This window comes from Lepidochelys kempii, chromosome 2, assembly GCF_965140285.1.
Source record: "Lepidochelys kempii isolate rLepKem1 chromosome 2, rLepKem1.hap1, whole genome shotgun sequence".
NCBI classification, from domain to species: domain Eukaryota; kingdom Metazoa; phylum Chordata; order Testudines; family Cheloniidae; genus Lepidochelys; species Lepidochelys kempii.
The window spans coordinates 183,610,718-183,634,334 of NC_136381.1; the positions used below are offsets into that span (position 1 = coordinate 183,610,718).

General features: G+C 42.4%; 1 protein-coding gene across 4 annotated transcripts; it reads right to left on the bottom strand.

The window, feature by feature from the left end:
* Positions 1-22,555, bottom strand: PPP1R17 (protein phosphatase 1 regulatory subunit 17). 4 transcript variants are annotated; one of them, XM_073329498.2, is made up of 5 exons: positions 22,419-22,555; positions 13,900-14,004; positions 11,943-12,095; positions 11,292-11,453; positions 1-1,068 (listed from the first exon to the last, which is right to left on the bottom strand). In XM_073329498.2, the coding sequence occupies exons 2-5, from the start codon at positions 13,979-13,981 to the stop codon at positions 989-991; spliced, it is 477 nt and encodes a 158-aa protein (XP_073185599.1). In that variant the 5' UTR covers positions 13,982-14,004; positions 22,419-22,555; the 3' UTR covers positions 1-988. The 4 variants fall into 4 exon arrangements, with proteins under 4 accessions (XP_073185599.1, XP_073185598.1, XP_073185597.1 ...); XM_073329497.2 differs by having other exon boundaries at positions 11,943-12,122; XM_073329496.2 differs by lacking the exon at positions 1-1,068 and adding an exon at positions 7,786-7,952.
* Positions 22,556-23,617: the final 1,062 nt, after the last annotated feature.

Below are 23,617 nucleotides of genomic sequence, written 5' to 3' on the forward strand. Positions count from 1 at the left end.
CTCATTCTCCAACAAGGATTTTTAATCTTAACAGCACCTCCGAACAGGCTAGGTTTGAATTAAAAGCACTTACCAAAAGAAAACATGCAGATTAAAAGATCAGCTACCCCAACTAGTTCATATTCTACCAACTTTGGAAAAGGAACGTTGACACTAAAAATTCAATAATACATACCAGTCTAAATTACAAATGTTGCACTTTTAGGAAACTTCTTTGCTGATAGCAGTGTGCTTTGTAATAGTTAAGGTTTCAAAGTTGATGGCTCTTATGAGGTTCTAATTTTTGGTATTAGAGCAAACTCACAGGTTATAACAAAGGAGAAAATTACAAATATGGGTACTGAACTTATACTGTACATGCAAGAGCCGTTTGGATTCAATTTTAGGATCTATGGAATCGATTGTTCACTTTTATGCTCGTGTAACTTCACCTCAGTCACTGATATTCCACCAGAGTAAAGCTGGGGTAATGAAATACAGAATCAGGACACAAGCACACACTAAAATCTTTAGCCAAATTTTCACAACCATGGGGAAAAATGGGGGTGGTGTAGAAGCTGGCCTACTTCTGTCTGGTGCTGTCCTTCTGTGGGGTAGACCTATAGGAGCTCTCTTCTTACAAGAGAAGCCTGTCATTAGTTAGTGGGTATCCCACACTGTCCCACCCTGTTATGTGGTGTTAGCTATAATGGCTAGCTGGCATCCCTTGTGGCCACTGTTAGAGATGGCCAAAAAAATGTGTCTTCAATGGGATCTGCATGGTAGGTCTAGATAATACAAGATATTTCTTCCAACCCTAACCACAAGTCTATTTACTTTCATCTTTTCCAATGCTAGCCATGACCTCCATGAGTTACAGATAAGCATTTGGTACTAGCTTAAATGCTGTGCATGCTTTCAAAAATTATTTATAAAAACAAATGGGCTTTGTTATACCATTTTGAATGATCTGGAATTATTTACAAAAGTTTTGGAGATCTCAATAATCTTAAATAAGGGTTTTTTCTCCATCCTTTTCATCATCTTCCACAATCACTGTCTGCTTTTCTTCTTTAAGCATGTTAGTACCTTAAACAGGAAAAAAATATTAAAACAAAACAAAACAAACAATACTAGTCATGTTAACATATTCATTGTTTACAAGGGCCTAATTTTCTATCCTTTCCAATTGTTTTGACACTAGCATAGCTCTGCTGATTTCAGTGGAGTTGCTTCTGATTAAATTTGGATAATCAGGCCCCTAATATTTAGTAAACCTGAAACTCATGTCTGTATTTGCACTTCGTAATTAAAATTATTGGACATTCTCACACACTGCTGATACCTGCTCAAATAACTAGCACATTGTGGTTTATTCTCAGAAATCTACTGGACTGTTTATTACTTAGATTTTGCAAATGCAGGTTCCAGAATGGGCAAATGTTGAAAGACTTAACAGCGAGCTCCCACACATCCAATATCATCCCCACTGAAACAAATCTAATGGCAACATGTTGCAAATGTAAATACAAATATGAACTTGGATCAATGCTGAACAGGCTCCCATGCATTACTAAAGACATTGTATCAGCACAAGCAATACTGAACTTCGTGAATTGAACATGCATCAAAGAAGATCTGTCTAAATAATACTAAGGATAATTAAGAAAACCAAACACCTATTGCCAAGGCCCTGGAGAACTGTACAGCATAATACAGAGAGGAAGGATGATCTTGTGGTTAAAGCACAGGACTGGGATTCAAGAGATTTGGGTTCAATGAGCCACAGAACTCCTATGTGACCTATCATTTAATGTGTCTGCCCCTGTTTGTGAGCTCCCACCTTTTGTCTGTCTAGTGTGTTTCGAATGTAAGAACCTAGTGCCTAGAACAAGGAAGCCCCACTACTGACTGGGGCCTCTATGCACTACAGTGATGCAAATAAGTAAAAAAATATAATTAAAAAATGATGCCCCTAAAATGAAATGTTAAAATCAACCAATGGGATCCAACAGGCAAAGGTTCTACTCAATCCTTATTTGAGCTGAACTGGTTTGTTTTGCCCGTTCCTATTAAAAAAAACAATTAACAGCCTCCGCAGTATGTTTTATTTCTACTGTCTTTAGCATGGTGGCTAAAATATTCCATGAACAGGGTGAGGGAAACCCGGACTTGAAGCCAAGCAAATCGCTTTAAGTCAGTCGCCTCCTGTTTTGCTGTCAGTGCACTCCAACGTGCCAAGTTGTTCTGTCAAACCAACACATCTTCTTTCTTTCTGTGTTGAAAGTCCTCTCATAATGAAGCAGTTCATGAAGTCTGAAAATAGAGCAAAGGAAGCCATGTCCCACACAGGAAGGCTTTCTTCAATTCTGGACTCTCTTCTAGAGGTGAGGAATTAAGGACAGAGATGACTGACCTAAATTACTATTTTGAATTCAGGTCTGGTTTTCTTTGTATGGGGTTTTTTACCAATTAGCTGATTTTACTGGGGGAGGGAAACCATTTCAAAGGCTTGGATGACACTTCAAAGGTAAGTCTGAAACACAATGGTGTGTCCTTCAAACAGCCATTGAGTGGCTGTTACTGGAAACTGGTAACAGGGATGCTATTTTAAGGTGATGGAGCCAGAGAAATGTTCCACACCCAGGTTTCAACTCAGCCCCCTAGCAAACAAATTTCCACAGAGCAAAAATACAGACATTGATTTTTATCCCTTTATCTCTGCATCTTTTCCAAAATGCTCCATGCCTGCAATGGAGGCTTATAATGTATAGCAAACAAAACTAAAGTTTAGAGCTATGATCTATAATCCTATCTCCAATGCTTCTTGGTTCTTATCTGAGTTACCAAATAATGAGGAAAAAGCAAATGGGCTCCTAGCCAGACTCTAGGAGCATCAAAATTACCCCCTGCTTGAAGTAATTCCACCTGCCACAGCTAATTTTAGCAGAAATTGTCTTCAAGGACCAGGGAGCTAGGCACAGCTGGAGGGCAGCAACAGAAATCAGCAGCCCAGCTATAAGGGGGAGTTGTCATTCAATAATAGTAAATCACATGCTCATCAGAATAGAGTGTAGTGGCGACTGAGAGTGGTCACAAGATATAATCCTGGCAGGATTCCTGAAGCTGGTGCAGTGTGGTATGTAGATCAAAAGCAAAAGCTAGTGTGGTCTAGATTGAATGTGCAGAGCAGTGGGATTAGTAACACCTGTGTGCTAATCTTGGCTCTGCTTACTGATTTAGTGTCTGGGCAGTTCACTGAGCCTCTCTGCCTCAGCTTTCCCATCTGTAAAATGGGCATCATAACATTCAGCATAGCTTCATAGAGATGTTTTAAGAATTAATAGATTATCTATCATTAATGTCTGCCAGCAGCTTTGAATTATAAAGCAGTGTCTAAATAAATAAAGTAGGAGTAGTAGTTTGCAATAGAACCTAGTGCTGATGAGAAATCTGTAGCCCAACACTAGGCTATCAAAGGCTTCAGACTCTAAGGTCCATGTCAGAGCTGTGCTGAGTACAGTTTAGCAAGGGCAGGTAGAGGATCTGTTGCCAGTGTGGTCCTTGGTGCCCCTTAGAGCTTCCTCTGGGTGACTCTAGGTTATATTTAACTGTCTATCAATCACAGGGCAATTCCTGTCATACTGAGGCTGGAGAGGGGATGGTGTAGAGCTGCTTTGCTGGTGCTACAACATGCAGAGACTTCCTCGGTGTAAGGGAAATCCTGAGGGAGTCAGTTAAACTGGCTTAGCAAAGGAGAGGAAGAGGGCTTGAAAGTGTGGTTTTCTAATGATCTCAGATATCCACTTGTCAGGAACAGCTTTGCCATGTTCTCCCAAATAGTTACATTCTTGTCAAACCCTACATTTGCAGAGGGCTCTTCAGAAATTAAGTTATTTGAATATGCTGCTAAGTGAGGCTAGTAATAAAAGGTGTTTCAAATCTGATGCTGATCATTTACAGTCAGGGCGGAGGAGGAAGCTATATTAGAATTGTGGTTACATTGGCCCAGATCCTTGAAGGTACTGAGGTGTCAAACTCCCACTGATGGAGATCGGGGCCATTTCCCCTCCTTTATTCCATCAGAAGTCCAAGATGTGGGATGATTTGATTTTTTTGCCATTCAAATAGCTTTTGTTTTTCTAAAGTGATCTGTCTATAGATGTCACATGCTTGCATTTGAAAAACAACAACTAATGGGGCAAGTTTTGTACCTGTTAATTATTTTTTAATGTCACTTACTAATGATGAACTTACATTTATCCATAGCATACTGGGGAAAAGAGAGATTTTTAAATGCAAGCATTGCTCCAGTAAGATTTGCATCTTGAATGCCACCGTAATTTATCAAATACTTTGGGTTACTTATTGCAACACACATGATCCCCTATCCATGAGTAGATTGGCTGCACATGTATCTCTAACTAGAAGGTTAAGATAAAATGAGGCAGGAATGGCAAATTTACTGGGACTCAGAATCCCTTTGAATGCATCTCCTATTCTGGAGAGGAAGGGTGATCTTCTGCTTTAGGGCACGAGACTGGGACTCAGGAGACTGGGTTGAATTTCCAGCTCTGCCAGTGACTTCCTATGTGACCTCAGGCAAGTCATTTAATCTCTCTCTGACTCAGTTCCTCATCTGTAACATGGAGGTAAGAATATTTCCTTTCCCCCTTTCCTCTTCACGTTTACCAGTCTTGTTCATGTAGCTTATAAAGTCCTTGAGGCAGGGACTCTCTCACAGTACATAGGACAATTGGCCCCTGATCTTCATTGGGATGTTTTGATGTATTAGAAGTAATAATTCTGGACATTATTGTGTTTTTGCATAGCTTGCTGGTATTGATAGTTGTGCTCTAGACTGAGCACTGGAGAGAGAACCAGGAGTCCTATTCTGTCTTTGGGGACTCGCTGTAGCCTTGGGCAAGACTCTTACCCTCTGTGTGCCTCGGTTTCCAATCTGTAAATACTTGTGTACCTCATGGAGTGTTCTGAAGATTAGTCCATGTTTGTTAAGTGTTTGGAAGATGTAAAGTAGTATGGACTTGATTCTGTCTCCCTCATTCCAGGAGCAATCCCATTGATTTCAGGGAGAGGTCATGCCTGACTAATCTAATCGCCTTTTATGATGAGATTACTGGTTCTGTGGATGAAGGGAAAGCAGTGGATGTATTGTTTCTTGACTTTAGCAAAGCTTTTGACACGGTCTCCCACAGTATCCTTGTCAGCAAGTTAAGGAAGTATGGGCTGGATGAATGCACTATAAGGTGGGTAGAAAGCTGGCTAGATTGTCGGGCTCAACGGGTAGTGATCAATGGCTCCATGTCTAGTTGGCAGCCGGTATCAAGTGGAGTGCCCCAAGGGTCGGTCCTGGGGCCGGTTTTGTTCAATATCTTCATAAATGATCTGGAGGATGGTGTGGATTGCACTCTCAGCAAATTTGCGGATGATACTAAACTGGGAGGAGTGGTAGATACGCTGGAGGGGAGGGATAGGATACAGAAGGACCTAGACAAATTGGAGGATTGGGCCAAAAGAAATCGGATGAGGTTCAATAAGGATACGTGCAGGGTCCTGCACTTAGGACGGAAGAACCCAATGCACAGCTACAGACTAGGGACCGAATGGCTAGGCAGCAGTTCTGTGGAAAAGGACCTAGGGGTGACAGTGGACGAGAAGCTGGATATGAGTCAGCAGTGTGCCCTTGTTGCCAAGAAGGCCAATGGCATTTTGGGATGTATAAGTAGGGGCATAGCGAGCAGATCGAGGGACGTGATCGTTCCCCTCTATTCGACATTGGTGAGGCCTCATCTGGAGTACTCTGTCCAGTTTTGGGCCCCACACTACAAGAAGGATGTGGATAAATTGGAGAGAGTCCAGCGAAGGGCAACAAAAATGATTAGGGGTCTGGAACACATGACTTATGAGGAGAGGCTGAGGGAGCTGGGATTGTTTAGCCTGCAGAAGAGAAGAATGAGGGGGGATTTGATAGCTGCTTTCAACTACCTGAAAGGGGGTTCCAAAGGGGATGGCTCTAGACTGTTCTCAATGGTAGCAGATGACAGAATGAGGAGTAATGGTCTCAAGTTGCAGTGGGGGAGGTTTAGGTTGGATATTAGGAAAAACTTTTTCACTAAGAGGGTGGTGAAACACTGGAATGTGTTACCTAGGGAGGTGGTAGAATCTCCTTCCTTAGAGGTTTTTAAGGTCAGGCTTGACAAAGCCCTGGCTGGGATGATTTAACTGGGAATTGGTCCTGCTTCAAGCAGGGGGTTGGACTAGATGACCTTCTGGGGTCCCTTCCAGCCCTGATATTCTATGATTCTATGATTAAGTGTGACGGAGACAGTCCCTGGAGAGTCTCTGGCCACCCAAAAGTGGATAGGTCTGATCTCGAGTGATCAAGGACAGCTAATCAAAAATGGAGGGAGGCGCCAAGGGGCGACATTTTCAGCTCTGTCTATGGGAGAAATGTTTGTGAAGACAGCTTTTAAAATATTGGTTAATTAAGCTAAAATAGGTAGTGTTGGTTTGTAGTTTTGGTAATGCTTGAAGCGTTGGCCTTTAGTAGCAACTAGGGAGGAAAATAAAAACTCAAACTGGAACACCCAACAGTGCAAGTTATTGAGAGAGCACTGAACATGGAGTGTGCTACATAGGCCGCACATCCAGCAACTGCAATAATAGAGGAGTAGGGACAGAAAGGCCCTTTTATGTTTATTTGCTGCAAATAACCCTGCTGGGGCATCTCGGGTTTGAGCCTATAATTGAGATTTTGGTTTGCTCAGCTGTTCTACAAGACCTCATTTTATTTATTCTCTCCTTGCTGCCTTACCCTAAAAGTAAATAAATTGTAAATACTGGACTAGTCCACAGCAAGTCACTCTCTTCCTGCAAGCCATGCACCACTGCAGCCTACGTCTAAATATCAGCTTTCTGTCCTCCAGTATCCAGCCTGAAAAGAAAATATGATTCTTTGAAAGGGGAGACATTCAAACCCAGGCACACAAGCCACTCCACCCGTGTCACACGCACAGAATATGCCATAGGGATGATAAGATGGGACATGAGGAGAACTGTACGCATAGAGAGGCAGCTGGGATGGTAATGCTGTATCTAGGGAGAGGCAGTAATGAGCAGGCCACTGGGATTGAATTCATAGGGGATTAAGGTGGCCTGCTCATTCACCACTTTGTTAGTCCAGTTTCATGAAATGAAAATCAGCTGAGTCCTGCTGACGTAAAACGTCAGTACTAAATCAAGCCTGAGGTGTGTGTCATTTTTTATCAGCGGCCACATTCCTTAGAAATTGGACACATGCACTGATTTTTGTTACAGAGCTTAAAGCCACTGCATTTTTCTTTGTTTTACTTTATTCCCTTTTGGTGTTTCTTGGCTGGCAAATCCTCTGGAGATTATAATAAAATAAAATCCTCTACTACTCTAACTTCCATTAACTTCCTCTATCCTTTGCAAAGTCTATCAGAATGAAAAAAGTACTGGGGGTAGAAACGGTAAAGATCTTTGAACAGCCACTAGGGGCCCTCTTTCTCACTTAAATGCTCGCTAGAGATTGTGAATGCTAGAGAGGTACATGTTAAACTAAATGAATTTGGATGACAAATGTTAAGTCAGCCGTAGCTGCATCCTGCTATAGCAGAGATTATATTTAATATAGTGCTCATAAAAAGAAGTACATTGCTGTTTACTAAAAACAGGAACAAAATATTTTCAGTTTCACTTTAACGCCTTCATCTCTGCCATGCTCTGTGGATTCCTGCCACCAAATACCTGCCACTTACATAGCAATTTATGGGGGGAGGTTTCTGCTGCCCCATACATAGAGGGGATTCAAAGGTACTGCAAGTGGTCAGGGGAGATATCCACAGCATAGGAACAGTGTAGAGCTGACAAAATTGGTTCCACACGATCCGCCTTCCAAGGCATGGCTGAGAGGGTGAGTCGGGGTGGAGCTAAAGGTACAGGACAGAGTCAGATTCTATATTTTCAAGCTAGGATAGAGACAGGTTAATAATTTATTACAAATGGTTTGACAAGCTGTACCTCTGTTTCTGCTCTCAAAATGACTGCGAAGAGACGGCTTTTTCTTCAGATTTGTTGTTGTTTGAAATTTTTTGCCAAATAATTTGTCCCAGTAATTTTTGGTCTGTATCTCTTGCTTATGAATAGTTCATTTCAAGTGCTTGACAGTCAACATTTGAAAATGAAACAGCTGCAATTGGAGAGATCACCTGGGCCCAGGTCCTCAAAGATGCCTCTAATGATTCCAATATTTACTTAAAATTGATTTCCCCTACCTCCCAGGCACGTTCACTAGAGTATTTGAATGAAACGAACAAAAAAAAGTGCAAGCAAATTTGTTTGAAAATTCAGTTTAGGCCTTGATCCTGCAAGTCAGTCAACACTAGATTTTAATGGGGTGGCACAAGTGCTAAGGTCTGATTGTGCAGAGCCCTGTTTACAAGTAAGGACAATTAACTTTTGGGGGTATAACAAAGGGATGCGGAGATGTACCCTCATTCCAGCAGGAGAGTGAGTTTGTGTGTGTGTGTGGGGGGAGGGTGAGAAAACCTGGATTTGTGCTGGAAATGGCCCAACTTGATTATCATACACATTGTAAGGAGAGTGATCACTTTAGATAAGCTATTACCAGCAGGAGAGTGGGGTGGAAGGAGGTATTGTTTCATGGTCTCTGTGTATATAATGTCTTCTGCAGTTTCCAGAGTATGCATCCGATGAAGTGAGCTGTAGCTCACGAAAGCTCATGCTCAAATAAATTGGTTAGTCTCTAAGGTGCCACAAGTACTCCTTTTCTTTTTGCGAATACAGACTAACACGGCTGTTACTCTGAAACCCTCATTCCTTCAACCTGTGAGGACAATATGCCAGTGGGCTTGATCTGATGAGAAGAAGTCTTAGCCAAACTGGAGAAAACCCTGGAGAAAGAACTTTGGGTAAGCTATCTTTAGGAGGTGGAGGAATACTTAGTTAGTTAAGCTTAGTCGCTAGAATGCGTGTTATGATTTTGTTTTATCTGTAACCATTTGTTTCCCTTATTCTCACTCTCTATCACTTGAATCTCTGTTCTTTGATAATAAATTTATTCTTGTTCCCACTAATCTAATCTATCTAAATGCTGTCTGTTAAGTAAAGCAGGGACTCTGAGCTGATGCTTACAAGATGCTGTGTGCTATTCCTTTGGGAACAGCAGATCTAGTTCTGTGCGTGTTCAAAGGAATAGGGCATGCTTGCAGGACTCGGGGATTGGTGTGTGCCTGTCACTGCTTCTACAGATAGTGAGGCCTGGAAAGCAGCGGTTGTGCTGCCAGAGGCTGGTGGTTTCAGGGAGCTGACCCAGAGCAGGCACAGACAAGACTTCCTCACGCAAAGGGCTGGTGCCTCCTAACCTTGGGTGCCCCGGGAAGCATCACACATTTAGGTGCCTAACTTGTTTAGACAATTCTGTAAATTCCAGGTGATGCCTATCTATAACTTTAGGCATTGAGATACCATTGGAAATCTGGCCCAAAGGGCTTATATTTCCTCAGGTCTATTTTTAGTTTTTTTGGGTTTTTTCCCCATCTGTCTGGTAGGAATATTTCTAAGGTGCTTCTTATCATTGTTTCCCTCTATAATTTTCTTTCCTTTACTTTTTTCTGTCTCTCTCTCTGTGTGCCAAGTGTTTCTAAATGTAAGCATGCACTGAAATGCTTTGCTGAATCAGGTCCTTAGGCCTTTTCTTTTCTAGTGCTCCTTACTATCTAGTAAGTGTCCCGCTCCAGTGGTATCTTACTTTATGAACCATTTAACACTAGTTTTGGAGCTGTCCCTCCCTCCCCAGTGATTTGGAAACAGCTGAGACATTGCTTCTTCTGACTGGCAATAGCTCATTCCTCCCTGAACAGTAGTAATATTTGACGCTGATATGATGCTTTACATCTTCAAAGCACTGTGCAAAATTAGCTAATTAAGGCTAACAATGCCTTTGTGGTGCAGGGAGAGTAAGGAGCAGTATCTTTTTTGCAGATCAGGAAACTAAGAAACAAAGACATTAAGGCCACAATGTTCAAATTTGGGTGGCGGAGTCCTTCTGGATGCCTAAGCTAGTTAACTGCTCCATGGCCTCTCCGGCTGCACCACTGCTACAGAAAGGCCCTGAAGCCATTGTTGTCTGGATGGTCACCACTGTCAGATCACCTCAGTGTATGTCATGATCTTCCAGTGAGATAGTCTCATATGCTCGCTTTGCCCCTGCAGCTGGATAAGGGGGCGTCGCTGGGGCCTTCTGACAGTCTCTCACTGTTGTTACAGATGCTTGGAACCACCGGGGGCTGACTATAATTCGAACCCCTTTTTTCCCACCCCCAATCCTGCAGCCTGGCAGCAGAGGGGCCACAAGAGCACTTACAGCCACCTCGACATCCCCTTCCTGAAATGTGCTTGGCCACAGTGAGGGATCAGGGCCTAAAAGTCACCCAGGACTGTAGGTGCTCAGCACAACCGATAATCATACCATGCTTAAATTAGATGCCTAGAGATGGATTCAAGTGCCTATATTTAGGCACCCAAATTTTGAAAATTTTGGTCTAAGTGACTTTCTCAAGGCCACATAGTAAGTCAATGGCAGAGCCAGGATAACAAGCCAGGTGTTCTTGCCTCTTAGTCCTGTGCTTTACCTATTAAATCATGCTCCTTTCTGCTTTCACCATTCTCTACATGGGTGAGAGGTGAGGAGAGGACTGATAACAAAATTCTGGTCCCAACAAAAACTGGAAGACTAGATTATTGATAAATGACCCACAAGGGGCTTGGATGAGTTCACATGAGTACTCACCTTTACCCGTTATGTTTGGAGCTGTACAAACACAGAACAAAGAAACTGCTCCTGCCCCCCAAAGAGCTTACAATCTAAGTGGTCAAAATTCAAACCAAATGGTGGGCAAAGATTTGGGTCTGTTCTTTTTTTAATTTGAACTCTGAACTCATTCTTTGTTCTCATCAGGGGTAAGTCAAAAGAGATCTCCCTTTCTCCATTTCTTTCAGATTGTAAGCTCTTCAGAACACGGACTGAGTCCTATCTTTGTACAGAACCTAGCACGTTTTGATCACTACTGCAACACAAATAATAACAATAATTCCAATTGGGAATAAGAAAAATAAGTAGATCAAACTAGGTCTGATTAGATAAGTTAAGCAGAGTGGGCAGATCAGTGATGTCCCTTACACCAGAGGGTGTTCCCAGCTAACTGCCCTTTATTTTTTACCTTTGAAAGCTGTGCTAATGCTCTTACCTGGTATAAGGGGTGGGATGTGTATTGCAGGTGTATCTTTTCTCCTGGGTTTTTTCTGTTCCTGATCAGTAAGCTGAGAGACTGAACTCACTTTGCCCGTCTGTGGTTTTTTTGCGATGTCACACCTTTTAATTAAATGTTCTGAAAAGTCTGAGAGCATGCCTGCAGGGAACCATACACAATAAATATTACTTAAGCCTCATCTACACTGATAAAAATTGCACTCATCTAACTTAATATACTCAGGGTATGCTTACAGTACAGTGGCACAACTATGGTGCTGGAGTGGGCCACTGTAGTGCCGTAGTGTAGACACTTGCTACAGTGAGGGAAGAGCTTTTTCCATCTATGTAGTTAATCCATCTCCTTAAGAGGCGGTAGCTAGGTTGACGGAAGAATTCTTCTGTCAACCTAGTTGGGTCCACAGGGGGTTCTAGTTGGCTTAACTACATGTCTCAGGGGTGTGAATTTTTCATACATTTCAACACTGAGTGCTTTTGAGAATCCTATTCTCCCTCCCTGCCATAGGTAGGCACACAAAGATGTAGGAGAATTGAGGGCAGAAATATTTTTATTCAATTCCTAGTGAATACAAGTAAACCAGGAAACAACAGAGGTTTGTCAGATTTCAGTATTACTAAGCTGTGTTACCTGGTATAGGTGGTGGGGTGTGTAATGCAGGTGTATCTTTTCTCCTCGGCTTTTTCTGTTCCAGCTCGCTGTTCTGGGAAGCCTGGATATTTTTACCCTTTCTTGGTTTCTTTTTGAGGTCACAATTCTTAATCAACTGTTCTGAAAGGTCATCTGCGTGGGGGGGAAAAAAATACCTAGCTGATAGAAAATTATGAATCTCAGAATTAAACGAAGGGCTCGCTTTAATAACAATACTTCCACCCTAGTTGGTTAAAACACAAAGTATATTCACCTCTGTACAGAAGGCCATCACAAAGGCCTTAATACCACTAAAAACAGGGCATAAGTGAGATTTAAGTGCCTTATGCTGGCCTTAGAGAATTAAACCTCACAGTGAAGAAGGGAAGAATTATACCCATATTATAGAGTGACACAGATGTTAAAGCTAATATTTTCATTCTTAGATGCCATATTTAGACACCTAAATAATAGGACTAATTTTAAGAGGTCCTCTGAAACCACAGCTCCCATTGACTTTGGTGGAGTTACTCTGGATTTGCACCAGTGTATATTGAAGCAGGACTTGACTCATCAGGTAGTCTAGGTACATTCTAGACAGTTATCCAAATTTCTGGATGCGTAGTCAAGCTCAACAAATTGAGTCTTTTGAGGTTGACCCATCACTAATAATATCACACAAACCAGAGATTTGGTTTTTAAATTTGGCTTTGGTTGGGTTTGTCAGCTTTGCTTTTCATTTGGAAACTTTGCTTAACAAAAGGGGCCTGATTCTGATTTCACTTCCTAGATTTCACACCATCGTACTTCCATGGACTAGTGAAAGGAAGGATGAATGACTTTATGATTAAGGCACTGCACTGGTACTCAGAAGTTTTGGATTCAATGCACAGCTGTGCCACAGACTTCCCATGTGATCTTGAGTAAAATAATTTATTCCTGTGTGCCTCAGTTCCACACCAGTAAAATGGGGATAATAATGCTTCCTTTCTCCCATCTTTTGTCTGTTTTGTCTATTTAGATGGTAAGTTCTTCAGAAGAGAGACATTTTTTATTTTGTGTTTATAAAGCCCCTACCATAAAAGAACCCTGAACTGGGTTGGGAACTCAGGTGCGTCCAGTGTGAAATCACACTCAAGACTCAGATATCTTGGTTGTGTGTGAGTAAAGCAGGCTTGCAAAATTATCCTTGCCTGGGACAAATAAAATATCATTTGTATTTCATTATTATCACCAGTGTATGGGTAGGCAAGTAGATTTTTGTGCCTGGGTTAGCAAATCTTCATGACAATTTTGGAAGGCTGGAATAAAGTAATGACATGTGAAGCAAAGGCGAATATGCAAAATACAAAAATATGCAAAAGGCACATCTATCAAAGTCTTGAAAGCCTCATATTTAGAAGCATGTATGAGCAGAGATGCCTCTGGTACTCCAAGAGCAAAAGTTATATAAAAAGTCAGCTCTAGAAAGGACATGGATTGACAATAAAGGGAAAAAAAATAAAATTCTGTGCAAATATAGGCAAAAGGAAAATTTAAAATCTTTTACTGAAATTGCACATAGAAAGTGGGTGTAGTAAAGGCTCAGATATATCTTAGCTTCCAGTTTATTATTGTATAATGGATAAAAGCACTTCTCTTTCTCTGTCTCGAAAAGGAACAATGACTCTTTCTCCTTTCCACTCTTTAATTAATTTCCTTCTCGAGCTTCAGCTAATATTATGTGCAGGAAAGACACCCTTTGCCTGTCCATCTGGCAACAGATGTGTTACCAGAAGGCACAGTCTATCGGGTTTCACGAGGGCTCAGTTGTATCTCTTGGAAAGAAAAAGCCAATGGACAGTACTTAATGATGTAAAGAAGACACCTCTCCAATTACAAGTCACTGATATCACCATAAAAAGAAAGGGAGTACTTGTGGCACCTTAGAGACTAACATCACCATAATAACACTTACCTAAACGGTTGCAGTGTGAGTCTCGCTTGTCCAATCTGTCTTCTGGGATATCAAGTGGTTGCACATATTCAGTTGACATCATTGAAAAGTTTTTCTTTCTTGAAGCTACAACAACAAAAAGCAGCACATAATAAAACAGATATATTTATATTCTGTCCAATCAGTTCCTTCCAACCAGCCCTGGGAAGTTCCTGTTTTCAAAATGATTTTTGCCATACAGCCACTGCTGGCCTGGTTGTTCTTGGAGTGCTTGTGAGCTGTATGGGCTAACTGCCTTCTGACCCCGACTCCCCACTCCCACTGATGAATGCAAAGCTGCAGATTCTAAAGCAACATCTGCCAGCCTAAAAAGGAGCAGGCCAGATGGGAGGGTTTTTAACAATTAGTTTTGAAGGAATCTATTTAAAAGGGCACAGTGAACTTGAAATCTAATTGTAAGTTAAAAATAGTTCCAGGTTCTATACCAGTCTCTGAGTCCCCCTGCTATTTGTTTTTGGTGTTAATGCTATTTATTCAGAGCAGTGGTTCTCAACCAGGGGTACGTGTACCAGTGTTCCCTCTCATTCTGCACATGGATGAGAAAAATTAATTTTGTTATGTGCACCAATATGGAGGTGATGTGTGGTGGGGGTGGGGCTGAGGGGTTTGGAGTGTGGGAGGGGACTCAGGGCTGGGGCAGAGGGTTGGGGTGCAGGGGGGTGAGGGTTCTGACTGGGGGTGCTGACTCTGGGGTGGGGCTGGGGATGAGAGCTTTGGGGTGCAGGCTGCCCAGGGCTGCGGCAGGGAGAGAGAACTCCCCACAGCCCTCTCTCCCCACAACAGCATCTGGGCTGGGGGAGAGGCGTCTTGCCCCACCGCAGCCCCAGGCTGAGGGTGAAAGGCCTCTCTCCTCACTGCGCCACAGCCCCAGGGCTGGGGAGTTGCCGCAGCCCTGCATGCCCCAAGCTTCCCCATCACCACTCCCCACTTCACCCCCTACCTCACCCCATGCCCAAGTGCAGTGTGCATGCCTGCACGGCCGTTGGTGGACGGACCCTAGATGTGTACCCCTGGGGGTAAGCAGGGGTCTTCCAGGGGGTACATCAACTCGTCTAGATATTTGCCTAGTTTTACAACAGGCTACATAAAAAGCACTAGCAAAGTCAGTACAAACTAAAATTTCATACAGACAATGACTTGTTTATACTGCTCTATATACTATACACTGAAATGTAAGTACAATATTTCTATTCAAATTCATTTATTTTATAATTATATGGTAAAAATGAGAATGTAAGCCATTTTTCAGTAATACTATGCTGTGACCCTTTTTGTATTTTTATGTCTGATTTTGTTAGCAAGCAGTTTTTAAGTGAGGTGTAAGTGGGGGTACAGAAGACAAATCAGACTCCTTAAAGGGATACAGTAGTCTGGAAAGGTTGAGAGCCATTAATTTAAAGCACTCATGCAAGGACCCGAGCACCACTGTGGTAGGCACTGTAAATACTTATTATTTTGTGTGGGAGGAAGGTTGGTGGTTTTACAACAACATTTTCCTGTTTCTACAAATGATTTTCTCATTCACGTTGCTGCAACAGATCCACACTGACAGGGAAAACTGACTAACAAACAGCCTGTACAGGGGAAACAGTAACACTGACCATAGAGCAGGAAGCGCTGTCAAATGCACAAATTAAGCACAGTGGAAAAATAAACGAAAAACTGTGTGGTGTTTTGTTTTTTTTGTTTTTGTTGCTTCTCTAATCCCTTTCAGCTATAGCCATCTTAGGTGGTGTTTGTAACCACAATAAAAATGTAGAAAGAAGTGTGACCGTTTCAAATCAATGGGGGGCCATTAACTTTTGGCAGGACAGAACTGGAAAACTGGAAACCATACATAATGATTACTATGTGACCCATTCAAACTTCGCACTTCTGGAGAGCCCCCGTGTGGCTACTAGTGATGAGGTTGACCCTTCAACCTTTTGAGGTTCGCCCATAGCTAGTCTCAATTTTAGAAAGCTGTAAAATCTTCGCAGGCGGCTTTGTGGTATCACAGACCAATAGGTTACTCTAAAAGAGATGAAGTGTAAATTTTTTCAAAGCATCTAGGTGCAATGATACTTAGAACGGAAAGCCATGCACAGTTTATCTGCACATAACTGAAGAATTCTAAATGTGCTTTCACAAAGCAATAACATAAAATTCACCCAAGAAGTGAATTATTGAATAATGTTCAAAAATTCTAGACAAGAAAGATGTGAGGATAATTAATTTCCTTTTTGAAATGGAAGCACATATTTTCTGGAGCTCATATTTTAGCATCTTGAATGCAGCTCTTTTTCAGCTGGCCAACATGCTATGACATTCTGCATTCTCTGCTTGATATCAGTCATCTTTTAAGGAAATTATTGTACATGATGGATTAAGATAGATATGTATGTAGAGATAATGGGCCACATTCATTCTTTGTGCAACTTTAGTGATTTCAGCAGAGTTGTAGGAGGGATTAATCTGGCCCAGTGTGAGACGTTTTCTGCATGAATGCAGAGTTTTGCATAAGAATTAGGTTTGTGCAAGAATTTAGACTGACACTTCTGGGCCGGAAGGGTTACCTAGATTCTCATTCCTTGGGTTAGCAAAGGCTGAAACCGGGCAGGGCTGAGGTGGGTGGGGAGTGGGGCATTCACAGTGCTCTCTTTTAGCTATTAATGAGTTCCAGTTTTGGAGCAGGTTGGCTATTTGTTGCTAATTGTGAAAGCACATGGCATAACATTTTAATGGCTGTCCTTATGGATGGGAAGGATTGGGGAATGGCCGGAGAGACTGAAAAAAACAGTGACTCTGGGTAGATTACTAAAGGCCATCCAGTTCCTCTCGGGATTAGCTCACCAGCTGAGTCACGGCCATGTGATAGTTCAAATCCTTTTGGCCTTCATATGTCCAGGGGATGGAAAGGCAGATGAAGAATACCTGGAACGTCTCACCCGCTAACAGCTTCTTTGGCATCAGTAAATTGCTAAACAGTCCAAGGCGAACACAGCAAAAATGAGGCAATCCTTTTGACCAGGAATTTGACTCACTGGATGACTTTATTAAAACACCTTAAAGTACATATACAGATGTTCCAGATGCATTCTTTTACCACAAAGAAAACATCTACACTTTCTACAAAAAAAAGACAACAAAACCCCCCCACCCTCTTGGCAGTAACTGATTAATTGCCAAAATTGAAAGGTTTTAATGTTATACAGGAACTCCTCACTTAATGTTGTCCCAGTTAACATGGTTTTGTTGTTACGTTGCTGATCAATTAGGGAACATGCTCGTTTAAAGTTGTGCAATGCTCCCTTATAATGTTGTTTGGCAGCCACCTGCTTTCTCCACTGCTTGCAGAAAGAGCAGCCCATTGCAGCTAGCTGGTGGGGGCTTGGAACCAGGGTGGACTGGCAGCCCCCCAGCAGCTCCCCATGTAGCAGCCGCCCAGCAGGCTATCAATTGCCCGGCAGTTCAGCTGTCCCACCCCCCACTACCATGTGCTGCTCCTGCCCTCTGCCTTGGAGCTGCTCCCGGGAGCCTCCTGCTTGCTGTGCTAATGTCAGGGTTGCCCCCCACTTCTGCCCCCCACTCCTTTACCCTATCTCCATAGAGCGTGGGGGGAGGGGAATATGACAGGGCTCAGGACAGAGGGAGCTTGCTGGCAGCAGCTGCTGTCTCAGCTTGCTGATCTACTTAAAAAGGCAATGTACTTAGACTGGGGTCAGCTACTTAAAGGGGCAATGCGCATCTCTCTCTCTCTCTCTCACACTCACACACACTCGGTGTGTGTCTTTGTCTCTCTCTGCCATGCTGTCTCCCCTCCCTCCATTCGTGCTGTCTTCTAGAGTGTGAGGCTACATTAACAACAATGTGTTAACCCTGGGGGGGCTCAGCCGAGTGCGAGTTCATCATTTAGCAGTAAGGCATCCCTGGGAAATATTCCACCCTCTGACTTCACCACCTCAACCAAGCTTCACAATCATCATTGCTGTATACGGTATTAAATTGTTTGTTTAAAACTTATACTGTATATGTGTATGTGTATATATATATATATATATACACAATATAGTCTTTTGTCTGGTGAAAAAAATTTCCGTGGAACCTAACCCCCCCCCCCACATTTACATTAATTCTGATGGGGAAATTGGATTAGCTTAACATTGTTTCGCTTAAAGTAGCATTTTTCAGGAACATAACTACAACGTTAAGCGAGAAGTTACTGTATTGAAAATCATCTTCCATTGAAGTTTAGTTCAGTTTTCAATTAGATAAGAGTATTTTACATAGATGGGGCAAAGAAAGCAGTTTTTTAAAATCTAGATTTGGTTTAGCTCAGGTTTTAAGTTTAGGTCATAGGCAGGCTAGGGTTTTGGGTTAGATTCAAGAGAGCTGTTCTCACAGATTTCTGCCTAAATTGATGGGAATCTTGTGAAATTAACACTCCTGGACTAAAATCTCATGAGGAAAACCTGTCTGTTTGAGATTTTTACCACATCTGAAACGAAATGAAAAAAAATAGGCCTTGGTCACATTTTGATTCTGATGTAGGACTAAAACTGTAGAGGTAGCTTTGGATTCATGAAGGAGGGGATGGTGGGTTGTGTGTCAAATATGAAGGCCTCTTTAAATGAAATTTGAAGGTTTGGGGATTTGAGGTTTTATTACTAGCCTATTGCTGCTTTTATTAACGTTATAAAACGTCTTACCGCATAAAGAAAGCTAAAAGTACACCTGTACCTCTTAATAACTGATTAGCAGCAGTTACCTTACAAAATAAGTAATAACTAGGTCATTTGGGGCCGAGCTTTTAAAGACAGTCATGCATGATTGCATATGCCCAATTGCCTTGCCATCTGCCTGAGTGTACAAACAAAATAATGTTTGTGCACAGAGTTGTCTAAGTGGACAACGTGCATATTGAATTCTGCTATTTTCATGCTTAATTGCACAGGCCCACCTTTCAAAATCATGCCCTTAAGTTCCATCACAATTACATATGCTTAAAACTGGTTGAGACTTTCTTTTACTATAACTGCATGAAGATTAAAAAGTTGCATAAGTAATAAATGACTGTTTAGTTGTCAGATGATACACCAGCAGGGCTATTCTTCGCTACGTGACTACAGCTGCAATTGCTATTAATGTTAACAGAAGCTAACCCCTGCTGAAATTGTAGATGACAATAGACCTTAGTGTTTCACATTAAGGGGACGTGATTTATTACAAATTTCTATTGCAAGCTTTCCATGCATAGGGTAGATTTACAAAATATATGTTGAAGCCTTGCAAGCTTTACCAAGGTGCGCCTTCTAATGGCTCAGTAGCGCACACATCTGTCACACAAGCCCCTGGATGGTCTATTCACCCAGAAGATGGTCTGAGCCCATAAGTAGTGTGGTCAGCAAGAAAAATAAGAGCAACACCCCCGCATGCAGTCGTTGAAGAGACCTTTGAAAAGTTGGCATGGATGGTGCATAAATAATAGCTGTTGAGAAGACTCTTTTGTTATATGGTGGTAAGTAATGCAGGTTAAATATGAATATTTATGCTGCTAGTTAATAAAAATGTTACCATAGAAATAGTTATAATGCACGGTACTTACATTTCCCCTGGACCCAGTGCACTTAATTAAAAATATACACATGCCAATAATTAATGTGAACTTTTGTATAGTATTTTAAAAGGAAAATGCTATTGACTTATAACCCCAAATATTCTTCTTCCAGTTTTAATTATAATGTTCTGAGGCAAGGACCGGGACTGCTTGTTTAGAGGACTGTGTGCCTGTTATTTTCTTAAAAAGAAAAGGAGGACTTGTGGCACCTTAGAGACTAACCAATTTATTTGAGCATGAGCTTTCGTGAGCTACAGCTCACTTCATCGGATGCATTCAGTGGAAAACCCACTGAATGCATCCGATGAAGTGAGCTGTAGCTCACGAAAGCTCATGCTCAAATAAATTGGTTAGTCTCTAAGGTGCCACAAGTCCTCCTTTTCTTTTTGAGAATACAGACTAACACAGCTGTTACTCTGAAACCTGTTATTTTCTTGTTTATTTTTTCCCTTCTTAGCAATCAAATTTCAATAAAAAGAAAAACAGGGTATGAGAGATTAAAGATCTGGCCCCCTCCTCAGGGGAATAGTGCCTTGGGCCCAATCCTGCTTCCACTGAAGCCAATGGAAAAATCTTCACTGACTTTAATGGGAGCAGAATCAGATCCTCTTATTTTGAGAGGACTGTTTGTGTGAGTAAGGGCCGCCAGCTACAGCCTTATATTTAGAGGTGGGATTGCAAGTGTGCACGAATGTGTTTGTGTGCATGCAAGTGAGCAGTGCTTTTCTAGCTGCTCTTGATGCACTACAGAGCTGCACGTGGTAACTATGAATATTTGATAGGGTGTTGCCCAACGGACATAGCAGTGAAGGGCTGCGCTACTTCAGTGGCAGGACGTGAATCGGACTGTGGGCAGGTCTGCACTTAAAAGGCTGCACGGGTGCGGCTGTGCTGTGCTGCTTAAGTGAAGATGCTCCAACGCTGACGGGAGAGCTTCTCCTGTTGGCGTACTTAGGGCTATTCCACACCGGAATCGCTGCAGCGGCGCAGCTGTACCAACGTAGCCGTAGCGCTGCGAATGCCGACGCTCTCTCCTCTTGGAGAGTACTCTCCCATGGGCAAAATTACTCCCCAAGTGGCAGTAGCTATGTCAGCGAGGGAGCTTCTCCCACCGACCTAGCGCTGTCCACACTACCGCTTACTTCGGTGTAACTTAAGTTGCTCAGGGATGTGAAAAAGCCACCCTCCTGAGTGACGTAAGTTACACTGAAGTAAACGCTTGTGTGTGCAAACCCTATTCCACCTCCCTGAGAGGTGGTAGCTATGTCAATGGGAGACGCCTTCCCACTGTCACTTGGGGGTGTGGATTTTTCTGTAGTGTAGACCTGGCCTGTGACTTCAAGAATCACAAGCTGGTGCTTCTTCACACCAAGGGGGAAATAAGCTGTGCCAGCCTTTTTGCTCGTGCTTCCCCTTCTCTGTCGACTCTGAGGTGGGGTAGGCAGAATTCTAACCCCTGCCTGCCTGTTGGCAGCTTCTCTCCCCTGCCCCCAATCCTTTGGAGGCTCTTACAATGTGGATTGCGCACCTGGGAGAGTGGGGAATCGCCTTAGTCCCCTCTATGGGAAAGCAAGAGGCCTTACGATTGAGCCCTAAAAAAGAGCCAGAGGCTCAGTTCATTCCTGTTTTGCACCTAGTGCAGCCATTTACATTTGTGCAAAGTGGGTGTAAAATGCTACCATTCTGGTACAATAGTGTTTTACACCTACTACGCACTCACTTAGCACAGCTGAAAATGACTATTCCAGGAGCAAGACAGTGGAGAATGGTCCATTCTCCTCTGATCAGAAGTCAAGAGTTGATTTCATTACTAGAGAGTGGGCTCTTTCTTCTATACCCCGATTATATTCTGCCACCTGCACAAGTAAGTCCTCTGGTAGGTTTTTGAATTAAGCACATTAAGATTAGAAAATGTATGCCACACACAAGGAGACTGACAGGTTTTTTTCAAGTGGTCTCAAAGTGAAATTCTTCACTGGCAGTTTGATCACTGTAGTTTTATACCACCTCATCAGAGTAACTTGCCTTTACTTGAGCCCTGATGGCATTATACAAAGTTTCTACTCCAGAGTTATAAGTCTCATTTAACCCTAGGTGGTTGTTTCCAAAAATTCCCACCAGGGTAGTCTGTATTTGTTTTTATAAAGCAAAGCCTCAAAATGTACCATGTCTATGATACATAATACCGCATGTGTTTAAAACCCGGACTGTGCATTCTTTGTCCACCCAGACCTCTGACAAATAACTCTGTGTGTTGCACTGAGCTCACAAAATTGATTTTGAATAGTCTGCCAAATCCATGGAGAGACTCACACACGGGGATTTGGATCAGGCCCTGTAGTAGCAGAAGCTAAACTTGAATTAATGGCTCAAAAGCAGAATAAAATGTCTGAGTTTCTGTTCAAAAAAGTTGCTGTACTTAGAGATTACCGAACATGCCTGATTAATTCCCCGAGGAGCAAGACATACCCGACACATGCCATTTCTTTTTAGTTGGATAAAATCCTAATCTTTCATATTCTGACAATTTGTTCATGAAATAATGCAATTAAAATAAACTGACACATTTGTCTCCATAGCACTTAATCCGCCATTCCAGCTTTCCCGTTCACCACTCAGTCTACCTCCAACTTTCCCCATATGGTATCCTATGTTTACTTCTTCTAAATCGATCCTGTGGAGTACTTGGAGTCCTGAACTTCACTGCGAGCTCAGCATCGGTATAGATAATACAGTCTACAGAAGTGCAACTAGAAAATATCAAATGACTGTAACTAACTTGATCCTGGTGACTACAGACTAACACGGCTGCTGCTCTGAAACCTGGCAAGAAAAAAATGGTTACTCAAGCAAAGGTAAAGTGCATGTGTGCAGACGTACTTACCGACCGGTGAAAGGCTCTGGGATGGGTGTGATACAGGGTCAGCACTCACTGAAGAAGGAACTTTCTTCACTGCGGCTGCTGTGTGCTCCTGCCCTCCTTATCTAGGGAGCAGCCGGGGCTGTTGCTATGGTAATGCTTTGTTTCAAGGGTACTCTGGGGAGAAAGGAAAAAAAAGAATAACCTTTAGCCTGTGCACTTAACAGATTTTTGATGATGTGATGGTTGCTGCTGTTTTTTTTTTAATTGGAACGAAGGGAAAAATAATTATGCAGAAATTAAAAAAAATACATTTACGGTTAAACAACCTTTTATACCAGAGATCAAAGAAAATGATCCAAACATTTTGATGGAGGAATGAAAGGAATGAAACAGGGGATGGTAAATCTTAAAGTGTACCAACTGGAAACAAAATCAGAGAGACAGCAGCAGTGGCAAGAGTCACTGAGGAAGCAGACGAGAGAGCGCTAGACTGTTGTTTGGTGTCATACAGAGCTGTGCAGTGGATGAAAAAGGAGCGAGGAGGCAGGCCCATAAACATTAAGCCTCCAGCAGTGAGGTTTAGCTGAGGACTGCGGTGTTTGTGTGCATATGTGGCCTTGACTCATTACACAAGCTTGACACACTGATGTCATTTAGGGGGTCAGGCAGGGAGTCTTCTGTGGCTGCTGTATCCTTGCCAGCAGTGCCCAGTCTCTGCTATTTTAGCCCATTGCGTTAGATGGGACTGTTATTTGGAAGGAGGAAAAATATATAAACATGCCTGATCTTTGGAAAATCAAGACGAAGCACTCTGTTCAGTTGACGGTATTATGAATTGCACCCTTTTTAGCATTCATCCCCATATGAAAAAGTCTTCCCCCAGCTCCTTTCATTAAAACGTTCTATAAAACTGGGACTGGTGACAGTTGGTTTGTCACACTTGGACTGTCATTCCCATGCTGTCACTATGGCATTGCAACATATGGTTTAAATTAGTCTTGTTTCCTTTCATACAATAGAAAGCGAGTGTGCCAAGGGCCCAAATATGTTCGGTGCTAGCTCCCAGTCCCGGGATTTGCTGAGCACCCTCATCGTCTGTGAAATTCAAGTCCAGTCCCTCAAGGTGTTGAACACTTTTGATTCTCTAAGGGCCTCTTTCTGTACCCATTGAGATGAGATTTCCTAGTGACTTCACTGGGAGAGATGGGCATTTATCCCAG